Genomic DNA, 15089 nt, shown 5'->3' with positions numbered 1-15089 from the left:
TTTTTTGGATTTTAGAATTTTATTAAGATGGTATAAGTACTTTGTCCTATCTGTGACCTGAGGAGATCTTATGAATTTTGCACCTCATAGAATTAAATGAAGGCAGTTTATTTAAACACATGTATGCATATATAGCTGAAACTCCTTTAATGTAAATTGTGGAACTTGCAGTCAGCTGTTTATATAGGTATCTACAGCACCACTAGAGACTGAATTTAAAAGCCACGTAAGCTCTCCTGTATAAGAAAGATGGCTTCCCTGGGGGCTTAGATTGTGAAGAATCTGCCTGCCATGCAGGAGACCCGGGTTCCATCCCTGGTTTGGGAAGATCCCCTGGAGGAGGGCTTGGCAACCCACTCCAGTATTCTTGCCTGGAGAATCCCATGGACAGAGGAGCCTGGCGGGCTACAGTCCACGGGGTCACAAAGAGTCGGACACAGCTGAGCGAGTAGCACACTCATAAGAAAGAAGCAACGACAGCAAAAGCAGCAGAGCAGAAACAAACTTCTCTTCATGCTTCTATGTATGTTCATTGATTTCCACTTTTTTTTTTTTTTCAGTAGTGGCTACGGAGGAAGTAGTTACTGCAGAATCTGTGGATGGTGCAATTCAGCAAGTAGTTAGTTCAGGGGGTCAGCAAGTCATCACAATAGTTACAGATGGAATTCAGCTTGGAAATTTGCACTCCATTCCAACAAGTGGAATAGGTCAGCCCATCATTGTGACCATGCCAGATGGACAACAAGGTTGGTGGAAGGCATTTACGTAAATGGTGTTTATTCTTAATTCTCAGGAAATTGTGTCATGTTTTTCAAAACATTTATTTTTGCCTTAAATTATGTTTTTGTAACATTTTACAACAGACTTAATTGCCTAATTTTATTTTCTTTGTTGTTCACTCACTAGGCTATGTCCAACTTAGGCTACTATTAAAGTTAGCTTGCTTTCTCTGAGTGTATATTAGGTAGAAAGAGGAACTTCCCCAAAATATTCTAATTGGAAAACAAGCTTAAGTAAATATTTCAATATCAGTATAGGACAGTACTTTCCTAGGCCATTTAATACAATTCAGATATTGTATGAGCTTGTAAAAACACTATGTGAGAAAAGACTACTTAAAAAGAAGTTGGACACAGTGGCAACTTTTAGCAGCTTTGTTGATAATTGTCCCATTTTTTTCATTTTGAGTAATAAGAAAGTAGTAATAAAATGGATGAAACATAAGCCCCAGGTACATTTTAATCAAACTAAAAGGCTGAGAAAACCACAAAATTCCATATTTTAAGTGATTGCCAAAAACGTCTTAAAATCTAAGCCAGGGCAGGAGAACCCTCAGGGAAACCCATAGTTGTGCATCAAGAAAAGGAGTTGAGCTCAGAAGTCAGCAATAAATATACACTTCCAGCAAGACAGGGCCCAGTCTGAGTGGGCAGTGCTGCAAGTAGGGTTAAGATAGACTAGACATGAAAGCTGAAGGAAGCAGAAAGAGAAGGTGCAGAAAGTTCCTATCTGAGCAAGCATCACCCTGTACCCAGTACTTCCCAATCCCTGCCCTGATCTAAAAGAGAAGTATGTGCACACATAACCTTCTGGAAAATGACTCAGGATTGTAAAGACTAAGCCTCTTCATGGCCATGAAGGAAGTGGGGGAAGGGAAGGGCTGGAGGGAGAAGTCCTCCTAAACCAGGTTTGATTGAGAGTGGCAGGGAGGTATGCCTTGCAGAGAGACTGGGTCTCAAGGAAAGATTTTGTTTCTTTAGCAGTGGAGGAGGAAATGCTTGACCTGTAGAGCCTGGGAGGCTTTTCTCTCCTGCAGGTGCTCCAGGATTTGGATCAAGACCAAGTACTTTCACAAGCTTTAAGAACTAATTCTAACTATATAGAAAAGAAGAAGCTTTCACTCCAATTAAAATAAATAAATTTATATTTAAAAAAAGAAGCTTTCAGAGTATTTGTTTTAAGCAAATACAACACTGTTTCCAAAACTTGATATTACACACAGAGACTAATCTCATTGATGAACAAATGGAAAGAAACTCATGTTTTTGGATCAAATGACTCACTGTCATAAAGCTCTCAATTCTTCCTGACCTGATTGATAAATGTAATGTGATGGGGGCGGGGGAAAGGCTGTATTAATTTATTAGGACTGCCATAACAAACTATCACAGTCTGGGTGACTTAACAGAAATTTACCTTCTCACAGTACCGAAGGCCGGAAGCCCAAGATCAAGGTACTGGCAGGTTTGGTTTCTTCCGAGGCCTTTCTCCTTGGGTACAGCTGTTTGCCTCCTTGTTGTGTCCTTACAGAGTCATCCCTCGGTCTGTGTATGCCGTCTGCGGCCTAACCTCTTACAAGGACAGCAGTCATACTGTATTAGGACCCACTCAAATGACCTAATTTTACCTGTTCAACCTTTTTAAAGGTCCTGTCTCCAAATGCATTCTGAGGTACTGAGAATTAGGAAGGACTTAAAACATTTGAATTGTGAGGGGGACAAAATTTAGGCCATAATAAAAACCAGTAGGTCTTTTTTTGGAACTTGCCAAACTGAATCTGAAATTTATATCGATGAAAGAGGAGGAAGAGCAATGAGGGGACTGAATATTAATATAAACATTTAAAGCCTTCATAATTTAAAATTATAAATGGCATGTGATTATATATACTATGAAGACAGTCCAGTGAAACAAATGTAAAGTTCTCAGTTCTTTTTGAGTAAATTTTTAAATGTAGTATGATATGAGTTAAAAGAAATACTTTAATTCTCAATATTTCTAGTGTTTTTAATTAATAGTTTTACTATTTTTCATTTGTTTACATTTATATATGACAGTAGGAGAGTTTTTCATGTTTTGACATTAGAAGCTGTGGGACAGTTGTATTTTCCCCAATCATTAGTAAGATTGTTTTGCATAGTTTAAGCTTGCACACTCATTTTTATGTTCTTGCTCTGTTATGCAAAGCAAGGACATCCTCTCCCTCTCAGTATATTTACATTTGTATAAATAGATACGGAAAATTGGGGCAAAGTCCAACAACCCAATGGACGAGCAAGGCTTATGAACAGACAGTGTTCATAATAGTGTATCCACATAGTGGAATATAATGCAGCTAAATTAAAGAAAGCTCTGTAAGTACTGATGAAAGGTACCTAGATATATGAAGTGAAAACAGCAGATACTTTCATGTAAGAAAGAGAAAAAAGAGAATTGCAAATTCATATTCATTTTTACATGAATGAACACAAGAACGATGCATAAGAAACCAATAAAAGCAATTATCTGTTAGCAAAATATGCTTGTTAAATATTTTGATTTTGAGCCATATGAATGAATATATTGTCTATGAAATGAAAAAAATAGGCACTTTAAATGATAGTTTTCAGTAAAAAGCCAAGAAGTTGACAAAAATATGGACATTTCTCATAAAAAGGAAATCAGTGTTATGAAATTCCTGGTTTTGGAATATATTTATCTTAGATGAGTTGCATCAACAATATCGACTAGTTTTAATTCTTCTAAACCTATCTGAAAATGAAGTAATGAGTAAATTTTTTCATTTTAGTATTAACAGTACCAGCAACGGACATTGCTGAAGAAACTGTTATAAGTGAAGAACCGCCAGCCAAAAGACAATGTATCGAAATAATTGAAAACCGGGTGGAGTCTGCAGAGATAGAAGTAAGGAGTCTTTTACCCGGTGTGCTTTGCTGCAGTCATCCAAAATAAATTTCATCTGCTTTTTTTTTTTTGTCTTTTATATTTATTACTGACAGTATTGTTTTGATATAGAATGAGTACTTTTTTGTCTAATTTTTTTTGCCTTATTCATATAGCAAGCCTTCAATAAATAAATATTGAATGAATGAATGAATGAGTGAAGAATCTGTTTGTAACAGTCTTTCATCATGGTAACATTGGAATGTCTGGTTTTTGCACTTCATCCTTTATTTTCTATTAAATTTACATACATCATTCTCACAGTCACTAAAGGGAGTGTCACTATATATTGACTAAACATTTTTTTTCTTTCACAAATAAAATGCAAATGTCTATATGGGCTGGAAGATCCTCTTAGAGAATGTTGGAGTTTGTCAACTGAGTTATTTTTTTGAAAAAGCCATAGATAACCACTTATTTCACTGTTGAGTCCATTAAAGAAATTACATGTAGACTAGCTGTTGATAGGGTCACCTTTTTTTTTTACGTCTGCCAATCTAGTTTGAAATTGTAAACTAGTTTGTAAATGTGACTATACCATAGTTACCTCATAGATTTTTTCTCACATTACTGTAAATAGAATTGTTACCAAAATTTTATAATTAACTACATCAAAATGAAAATAAGATCATTCTTGAATAACTTTTAAAGAGCAACTGCAATGTAAAGACAGAAGTTTGGATTTGAAATTAAATGAGCTGTATTTGAATCCCACTTCTTGCCCCTCTTATTAGCTTTGAGGCAAGTTATCTTACCTTTCTGCACTTCTGTTTTATTTTCGCCCACATTTGAATTTAGGATAACAATATCTGCATTTTAGGGGTTTTATGAGAGTTAAAAAAGTCAGCCTATTGTTATATTCACATTCATAATATCTAATATATGTGAATAGTAAATATTGGTGAGTATTTAGAAATTCTTTAAGGTTCTTATTATTATAGAAAAAAGAGGATATTTTAAAATGTCACCTAAAGGCAACATAATTCTAACTGAGGACAGTTAGAAAATATTCTTGCCCAAATTCGTTTACATGTAAAACTAGTGGCCGCAATCTCAAAGTAGGTATTACTGAGTTAAGAATTTAATTCATGGTTTAACCAGATGTTTAGTAATGTTTAATTATTGAGGGTGTGTTGTTTTATTTCTTCAAAATTTAGAGTAATACACTAAAATTCTTAGAAATTAACCATTTATTTCATTGAATGGTATCAGTATACTTATTATTTAATAATCTTTAATATCTTTTACAGATAAATCAGTTGATTTTTTTCTGACATATAAAATGAAGATTTTGTCATGTACTACTTTTAAATTACTTGAATTTTTATTGAACATAAACTGACTCAATTCAGCATTTCTTTTAATTGGAGTAGAGTTGATTTATGTCAGTTCACCATTTTTAAAACAGTGAATATGCAGCCTGTACCTTTTATTTACCTACCAACCAGGTAGAGTTGCTGTTTTCTTCAAAGTTCACCCTGATTCCACCTACAGTCTTTCAGAAACCAGGGAGAATAATTAAAAATAACAAGGAAGTATGAACTGAGATATATAAATTAACTAGAACCAAGTAGACAGCACTTCAGGGAGATGGAATTTTACCTTGATATAAAGAACTTAAGAAGTTAGAGTTTCAGCTCAGTTTTTGTAATTAGAGTTATCTGGTAATAGAAATCTTATTTGCCATCACCAGAAATGTTCAGGCCAAAGTTGCATAATCTTAGAGCTACTGCAGAGAAACCTTGAAGCACAGAGTGAGCAGAGATGGTAGAGGGGGGCAGGGGATACAGAATGAAGAGAGACCTCCAATGTTTTCATTAAACCATTTCCTTAGAGTACATGAAGTAGTTCTTTGGACTTTATTTTCGTAGATGACCAGTAGAGTTGTCTGAGGGATATACTTTTATATTCCTTTCTAAGTGGTTGCTTGGCCAAAAACCTCAAAAGTTTCTCTAAATCACTGGTTCTGAACTGGAGCAGTTTTGACCCCAGGGGATATTTGGCAATATCTGGATACATTTCAGGTTGTCACAGTGAGGGAAATGTCACTGACATTGAGTGGATAGAGGCTGGGGATGATGCTAAACATTCCATAGGATGTGTTTTGCCTTCTGTTCAGCCTTCATAGTGGAAAAGCAGCCGCAGACAGTTTGGTAATGAGTGGGTATGGCTGTATTTCTGTAAAACTTTATTTATAAAAATAGGATCGTGTTTTGCCCATGGCAGTTAGAGGATATTTACACACAAGCAGACAGCTCACACACCCTGCCTCAGTTTCTTTTTTAAAAAAATATTTAATGATTAAGAATATGAGCCTGGAATCAAATTTAGGTTTGAATGATAATTTTCTGAGTGTGATTGGTCAAGTTATTTAACCTTTCAAGGCTTGGCTTCCCCATCAGTAAGAAGGGAAAAATAATAGCACCTACATTATCAAATTGTTGTAAGGTTCAAATGAGAATGCATGTGAAGGACTAGTACAGTGGTGAGCATATGGTAAATGCTCAGTAGCTTGCTATTATTATTACCTTCTAAAAGTTACGCTGAGGTATGGTAGAAGATAAGTGACTATTATGATTTCTTTTGCTTTATAATAGGTAAAGTAAAATAAATTTGAAAAATCACATATAAAACTGTTAAAAGATAATTGCTAATAGTTGAAGCAGAATTTGAGAATCTTATTTGGAAATAAAAAAGCAAATTCAAAGCCTTTGTTCCATTATTCTATTGCCTAATGTAATAATAATATATTGTTGGGCATGAAGTTGTAGTGTAAGATAAATAATCTTCCTTATTGGTTTCATAAACTGAAATGGGAATCTCTTGCTCTAAATGTGAATAAATAGCTAATTTTATAAGATCCCTTGAAGTTTATCTTTTCTAATATTTCCTACCAAATCAGGGCAAGTTTTTATCTATTCAAAACTTTGACTGGCAAAGGATCTTATTAGGATAGGTAAAATTGTAAAACATTTAAATGCACAGCTGTGTGTTCTCCTATAGAGCAAGGTGGTCTAGCTTGCACCCTTTTTAAAGTCCTGCAGTTCACTGACAGGGACTGGTGTCCATTGCTTATATGAGGTTGGCATCTTGCCTGTAGTAAGGAGAAAAGAGTAGCAGGGTAGGGCTTAGGCATTTCTTAACTTGGAGATGACAGGCACACCTTTCTTCTACTGTACATTTTATGTAATTGAACAATTTGGAGACTACATATGTAATCAATCACTCCAACTTTTGGTGGACTCATGGGAAAAACTAATGTTGGCTCTAGCTTCATTCCCAGTGTAGGGAAGGCAGTGGGATCGCAGGAAGGCAGGACTAGTATACATGTTCCTTCTTATGGACCATGTGAATAGTGAAGGGAAGGGAATCTTTTGGTGTTCCCAATGGACATGGGTCAAGGAGAGAGTGGAAGAGACCCTCATAGTGTCCTCTTTCCCAGCAAGCTGCCAACCCCTTGCCTTTACCTTCAGTTCTCTCTGGTTAAGTGTCTTGTCCAGTGGGAACCTGGCCTCATTTTGTGACTAGTAGTTCTGCTCTTGGCCCCCACCTCATTCAGAGGGCTTGTGCTTCAGAGATGAGATTGAGCTTGGGTCTCTGCAAGTTGAGTTTTTGTCCATCTCCTTACCTGAGGTATGGGAAAGGAGTTGAAATGTTTTCCCTTAGACAACTGTATAAGGGCAGAGTGAGGAGGAGGAGAAAGAATATCATTTTCATTGGACCAGATTTGTGTGTCACCTCTCAACTTATTCAGGAACTTAATACACGTGTTTTACAATATATAATGCATCACAATAGAGAAATGAATATTTTACTGGTTTGTAAATTGGTATAATTTAGGAAATGCTAATCTAGACTAGCCCTCCTCATTTTGAAGGTGAGGAATCTTGCTTGCTATCATAGAAAATGACAGTTTTAAACAGTAATAGTAGAACCTCATAAACCTGACTCATTGTGTTAAGGGAAAGCTACATCATCTCTGAGCTTCATTTATCTCATCTGTAAAATGGGCATAATATCTATCTTAGAGACTTGTTATTGGAAATCACCTTGTTAATCAACATATATAATGGGTTTTCAATGAATACTATTTCTTTTATAATTAGTAGCTTTTTAACTTCACAGATAAAGATGTAAAGAGGTGTGGCTACATATTTCCCTATTTAAGTTTTTCACTAGTTTTTATAGTTGGTATAAAGATACAGGTACCCAGTTTGGGTTCATCATGCTAGTTTTATTTCTAATTAGCAAATAATTTCCTTGAGGTCAGAAACTAACCTTTATCTCATAGTGAGGAGCTCAAAATGAGGGCTTTAATTATAAGAGAATTGGTTAAAAAGGCAAGATGTCTCAGAAATACCAGTAGATGGCTACTTTTAACTACTACAAGTTTCTTTATTTGTAGGGTATATGCTCGAATGTGTTAATGTATTTGTGCAGTTATGAAAAAAAAAACTTTTTTTTTTGTTAATTAGGAGAGAGAAGCTCTTCAGAAACAGCTGGATGAAGCTAATCGAGAAGCACAGAAATACCGACAGCAACTTCTAAAGAAAGAACAGGAAGCAGAGGCCTACAGACAGAAATTAGAAGCTATGACGCGTCTTCAGACTAATAAAGAAGCTGTTTAATTGAAATGAACATATAGTTTGAGTTTACTTTTGGTCAAGAAAGAATACAATCTTGAACTGTACACGATAAGGTGCAGTCATGGAAAGACAGGATAACTGAAGAGACTGCAGATGGATAATTGGACTTAAGCCATGAGCTCTGAGTTCTTGTAACATAAAACTTGAGAAGTTGTGAAATGTATTTAAAACTGAATTCTGTAAATAAGTTGTTTTTTTTTTTACAGTTCCAAATGAGTTGATAAAGATTGTTGAAGAGATCCAAAAACACAATAAGCCACCGTTTTTGTGAATTCTTTTTGATATTAGTACAAACCTTAATTTCTCAGAAATGGAACAGTTTTAAGGGTGATCGTTGTTGATTAGACCAAATGTGTAATAATTATGTGGTGGACTGATGCTGGAATTACTCCTGTCGGTATAAACTTCTATATGAAGAGAAGATTTCTACCAGGAAATCTTTGTACAGCTTTAAGTTGTCTCAGATTCTCTGAAAACATTTTTTAGAAAGCAGATTTTTATATTTGTTCAATTTCAGCTATACCCAAGTAGATTTACATGTATATGAAGCAAATATTTTTTAAAATTTTCTGTTTGTACATATTCTGCATGTTTTATAATTTTGGAATGCATCACTTGCATAGGTATTATTTTTCCCACAAAGATGATGAAAGTTACTAGGAAAGAAAGAAACCCTTTTATTCTGTAGGTCCTTGAAACTAAGTAAGCTAGCAGCTGGTTTTATTGGAATGACAATGTTCTTGGAAGGAGCAGCTTACAAGATATTTTGAATTTGCAAACTGCAAAATTTATGCTTTTTTGAAAATTTCGTAGTGGGGACGTGAAACTATTCTGTGCCTTCCATCATGATTTCCACATGAAAGCACTTTAAGGCACTGGATTTTAAGATAATGTTTTTGGAAAACTCAAAACATATGGGTTTCTGAAATACTTCATGGACTCATTTCCCCCCCCAGGAAATTATTCTTACAGGAAAAAAAAAAGCTTTTGTATGTAGAACAAGAACTTTTTGTACTACAGTGATGCTATAGATATGTCTAACATAACTTTATCTTCTCCCTGTGAAAGCTGTAAGTCTGTGCTGTGACTGGCTCTATCACAGTATTGTTGAATTCCACAAATGTATGGACATTAAACTCTGACATACTGTTGCTTTTTTTGTAAAACATAACTTCAAGCTCTTTTCTTGGTTTATTTTTAAATGTTTTATTGCTTTATGAAAATGTTTAACCCTAAGATTCTTCTAGATTACCTATACTGTATAAAGAAGCAGTTACCCTTAAAACTGTACTCTGGCCTACTTTTCTATTTTACAATTAAATATCTTTTCCACATATGTTCAGTGTAGACTTATATTTTGACCACATTTTTTCACACATTAAAAAGTTTGTTCTGTGTATTATGGCAATATTCCACCCTTGCTGTTGAGTCACTAAGTCGTGTCCAGCTCTTTGCGACTCCATGACTGCAGCACACCAGGTCTTCCACTGTCCCCTGGAGTGTGCTCAAAGTCATGTCCTTTGAGTGAGTGATGCTATCTAACCATCTCATCCTCTGCCCACCCTATTCTCCTTTTGCCTTCAGTCTTTCCCAGCATCAGGATCTTTTCCAGTGAGTTGGCTCTTCTCATCAAATGGCCAAACTATTGGAGCTTCAGCTTTAGCATCAGTCTTTCCAGTGAATATTCAGGGTTGATTTCCTTTAGAATTGATTGGTTTGATCTTGTTGCAGTTCAAGGACTATCAATTGGAGAAGGAAATGGCAACCCACTCCAGTGTTCTTGCTTGGAGAATCCCAGGGACGGGGAGCCTGGTGGGCTGCCATCTATGGGGTCGCACAGAGTCAGACACAACTGAAGCGACTTAGCAGCAGCAGCAGCAGCAAGGACTATCGAGAGTCTTATACAACACAATTTGAAAGCATCAATTCTTTGATGCTCAGTATTCTTTATGATCCAACTGTCTCATCCATATGTGATTACTGGAAAAACCATAGCTTTGACTATAGGGACCTTTGTTGGCAAAGTGATGTCTCTGCTTTTTAATATGTTGTCTAGGTTGTTCATAACTTCCCTTCCGAGGAGTGAGCATCTTTTAATTTCATGGCTGCAGCCACGATCTGCAGTGATTTTGGAGCCCAAGAAAACAAAATTTGTCACTGCTTCCACTTTTTCCCCTTCTGTTTGCCATAAAGGGATGTGACCGGATACCATCTTAGTTTTTTTCTTTGTTTTTTTTCATGTTGAGTTTCAAGCCAGCTTTTTCACTCTTCTCTTTCACCCTCATCAAGAGGCTCTTTAGTTCCTCTTCACTTTCTGCCATTAGAATGGTATCATCATCATATTTGAGGTTGATATTTCTTTTGGCCGTCTTTATTCCAGCTTCTGAGTCATCCAGCCTAGCATTTCGCATGATGTACTCTACATACATTTGATGGACATGAGTTTGAGCAGGCTCCGTGAGTTGATGGACAGGGAAGCCTGGTGTGCTGCAGTTCATGGGGTTGCAAAGAGTTGGACACAACTGAGTGACTGAACTGAACTCTACGTATAAGTTAAATATGCAGGGTAACAATATATAGCCTTATTGTATGCCTTTCCCAATTTTGAACCAGTTTGTTCCATGTCTGATTCTGCTACTTCTTGACCTGCAGGAGACAGGTAAGGTGGTCTGGAACTCCCATCTCTCTAAAAATGTTCCACAGTTTTTTGTGATCCACACAGTCAAAGGCTTTAGTGTAGTCAGTGAAGCAGCAGTGGACCTTTTTCTGGAGCTCCCTTGCTTTCTCCTTGATGCAACGAATGTTGGCAGTTTGATCTCTTGTTCCTCTGCCTCTTTGAAACTCAACTTTTACGTCTAGAAGTTCTCAATTCATGTATTGATGAAGCCTAGCTTGAAGGTTTTTGAGCATAACCTTACTACCATGTGAAATGAGTGCAATTGTACTGTAGTTTGAACATTCTTTGGCATTGCCCTTTGGGATTGGAAGAAAAATTGACCTTTTCCAATACTGTGGCTACTGCTGAGTTTTCCAAGTTTGCTGACTTATTGAGTGCAACACTTTAACAGTATCATCTTTTAGGGTTTTAATTAGCTCAGCTGGAATTCTATCACCTCCACTAGCTTTGTTCGTGGTGATGCTTCTTAAGGCTCATTTGACTTCACACTCCAGGATGTCCAGTTCTAGGTGAGTGAGCATGCCATCGTGGTTATCTGGGTCATTTAGACCTTTTAAAAATAGTTCTCTGTATTCTTGTCATCTCTTAAATTTCATCTGCTTCTGTTAGGTCCTTACTGTTCCTGGTCGTGGTAAAGCAGGAAATGGCAAGATTGAACATTAACATCTTAGGAAGAAGTGAGCTAAAGTGGAAGGGAATGGGTGAATTTAATTCAAGTGACCATTATATTTACTACTGTGGGTTAGAATCCCTTAGAACAAATGGAGTAGCCCTCATAGTCAACAAGAGTCCAAAATGCAGTACTTAGGTGCAACCTCAAAAATGCCAGAACGATCTCAGTTTATTTCCAAGGCAAACCAACATCCCAGTAATCCAAGTCTATGCCCCCAACCACTGATGCAAAGAAGCTGAAGTTGACCTATGAAGACCTATAACACCTAGAACTAACATCAGAAAAAGATCTTTTCATCATAGAAGATTGAAATGCAAAACTAGGACGTCAAGAGATACCCGGATTAACAGGAAAGTTTGACCTTGGAGTACAAAATGAAGCAGGGCAAAGGCTAACAGTTTTGTCAAGAGAACACACTAGTCATAGGAAACACCCATTCCCAACAACCCAAAAGATGACTTTATGCATGGACATCACAAGACGGTCAATACCAAAATCAGATTGATTATATTCTTTGCAGCCGAAGATGGAGAAACTGTACAGTCAGCAAAAATAAGACTGGGAGTTGACTGTGGCTCAGATCATGAGCTGCCTATTGCAAAATTCAGGCTTAAAGTGAAGAAAGTAGGGAAAAACACCAGACTGACCTAAATTTAATCCCTTATAATTTTACACTGGAGATGACCAGTAAATTCAAGGGATTAGATGTGGTAGACAGAGTGAAGAACTATGGACAGAGGTTCACAATATTGTACAGGAGGCTGTGACTTTGGGGGAAGCCTACTTTTTTCAGAATCTGTTGGACTTTTATTGCTCAATCATCTATGCCTGATTCACTGTACTATAAAATAAAAACTTGGACAAGAATTTATAACTAGAAAAGGGTATGCTTTTTCTTTTCTTTTTTTAGCTTCTGTTTTGAAGTGGCCTGGAAAAGCTTTGTATTCTACTTATTCTCAGTGGTGTTATGGGCAGCAATTTAAAAGAACTGAGAATAAAATATTAATAATAACTTTCAGCAATCCACATTTAATGTGTTTCTAGTACATAATGATGGATTCATAGTTAACGGTCATCAGGTTGCCACATTGATAGCTGATTATTTCCACTTATGTGTAAATGAACACCTTCCTTATTTTCTCTTTTAGAAAACAATCCACATTTGCAATATTTGTGTGAGAAACAAAGATGCCTGGTGATATTAATTTTTGCATTGGGTTAAGGATGTTTTGTTTATATTTTCATGAAAGGAATGAGATGCTGATTTTAAATGAATAAACACCTTCTTGAGCAGCCCTTCTCAACTAGGGTTCTGTGAGAGAATCAAACCCTTGCAGAATCAAGCCCTAATGTCCTAAAGGTTAGGGCCTGATGAATTAACTCCTAGTAATGCATTAATTTCTTTCCCATGCATCTGAAATAGTACTGGTTAGGTACTATCTAGACACTGAGTTCATTACATGTCTTGATTGCCTAATTACTTAATTAAGACTTCACTGTGTAGACTTGCTATAACTCTGGGATGATAAATTCTAGGTTGATTGGTGGTGATTTCAGAAAGCCTCTTCTGACAACTGGTATCCGCAGAGACTGTACTTCTCAACTAATTTTCATTTATTATTTCTCAATTACTTCCCCAAAGGGCTTGTGATTTATTTTTATTAGAAGTTATTTTCTAATGTCAATCTTTCCTAATATCAACAGCAAGATAGTTTTTTATTTACTCTAGCTCTGGATTTCCATGATGGTTGAGGGTTGGGACTTGGAGAGCTTACTTCTGTGACATTCAAAATAACAGCTGGAGACCAAAGGAAATAAATGTGAAGTCCCATTTAATTTGGACTACACATGGTTTTTAGCAAAAAGATCTGTATACAAAATATATTCAAAACATATTGCTAAAAAAAAATCTGTGCCAGCATGTTTCTTCAGCATAGTCATTTATGATATTATTCATTGAAAACTAGAAGAAATCCTTGCACATAACAGGAACTGATGAGTTGCAGACATATTCACAGATGCTTTATGCTGATATGATTTTTTTATTACTCCATACAAAGTTTCTTCCAGATAAAAATCTATAAAATTTCTTTGTGTCTTAATACCTGAAAAATCAAAATGTATCAAGAAGAAAACCCTTTTCAGATAAAGTCACAAAACAATTGGAACCTTTATATCCATATGGATGGGTTCCCAAGGCATCAGCACTCAGGCTTATATAGCAAACAGAAAAAAAAATTTGTATTCACCTAGCTTCTATTGAGTAAATATCTCCTTCCATCATGTCAGATCAACTGAGGAATGAGCTAACTAATATATTCGTTATTTCATTAAGTCATATTTACTGTGGTTGGATTTCATTATAGATAACTAGGCTCTTGTAGTTTTGAATGGGTTTGCTGTTTGCTTTCTCTATGTTAGATGAGAACATCTCAGTGCACATGGACTCAGTTTGACGTAAGCTCTGAATTCAGTCTCAGATTACTCTGTACAATTTATAATGGAAAATATACCTCTGATTCCAAATGAAAATTTTTGATATCAATATTTTTGTGACTTATTGAAACTGTTTTCCAAATATAGAGTCTTATAGTTTTTTACATCATTTTGATACCCTGAGCTCCTTTTAAAAAATTCACTTTAATAATAATCAAATAGTGAATATAATTTGGGTATGGTTCTTGGGACTCTTCATCTTTAGATAAATAGTGTAATTCTCCCCAAAACTACTGTTTTCCTCCTGGAAAAATTCTGACCTGATCTCTGTGGTTCTGTCCAGTATTCTCTGTTAACTGCTTACTCAGTTTTTCATTTGAGTGGTTTTGATCTCATGTGCATGGCTAATATGTAATATGTTTTCTGTGTATATGTAAATAAATATTCTAGTCTTATGGATTATAATTACATGGATTATAATTTTGAATTTTATGAATTTTAATATCTCCTTTGTTTTTCTATAAGAAAATATTTTTCTTGTATGCCAGATTAAAGTCAGTAAAGCGTTAACTGTTGTATTACTATTTTTCATATTTATCCTATACTTGCCATCCTTATACTCAAGAATTAAGTTTAATTTGCTTTTGCATATTTTGCTATAGAAAAATAACATACATTAAGAAAGCTTACACCTAAATGAACCTGTATTCTCTTTTTATAAGATATTTCGGTGTGCCAGAGAAGTGAGTACTTCCAAACTTTTCCTCTGCGTATAATAGACTCTTGGCATCAAATGCTGAATTATGCTAAGAATGCTTACTGCTTTTGTTAGATAAAATTCAATACTCATTTGTTGTTTTAATAAAAGCTTCAAAACATATAGAAGGGCATAGAGAATAACAAACATCCATGTACCTACACCAAAATTTAATAA

General features: G+C 35.6%; 1 protein-coding gene across 2 annotated transcripts in view; it reads left to right on the top strand.

Annotated features, from left to right (window-relative positions):
- Positions 1 to 9651, top strand: part of GABPB1 (GA binding protein transcription factor subunit beta 1) — a 69043-nt gene extending 59392 nt beyond the window's left edge. For both annotated transcript variants that reach the window (XM_068964086.1, XM_068964085.1), the window contains exons 7-9: positions 561 to 746; positions 3569 to 3684; positions 8199 to 9651. In XM_068964086.1, coding sequence (XP_068820187.1) covers positions 561 to 746; positions 3569 to 3684; positions 8199 to 8351 — 455 coding nt within the window. In that variant the 3' untranslated portion in view covers positions 8352 to 9651. The remainder of the gene's footprint in view (positions 1 to 560; positions 747 to 3568; positions 3685 to 8198) is intronic.
- The last annotated feature ends 5438 nt before the right edge of the window (positions 9652 to 15089 follow it).

The sequence above is a fragment of the Capricornis sumatraensis genome, chromosome 2 (genome assembly GCF_032405125.1).
Source record: "Capricornis sumatraensis isolate serow.1 chromosome 2, serow.2, whole genome shotgun sequence".
In the NCBI taxonomy this organism is placed as follows: Eukaryota; Metazoa; Chordata; class Mammalia; order Artiodactyla; family Bovidae; genus Capricornis; species Capricornis sumatraensis.
This window is presented reverse-complemented; position numbering and strand designations above follow the sequence as displayed.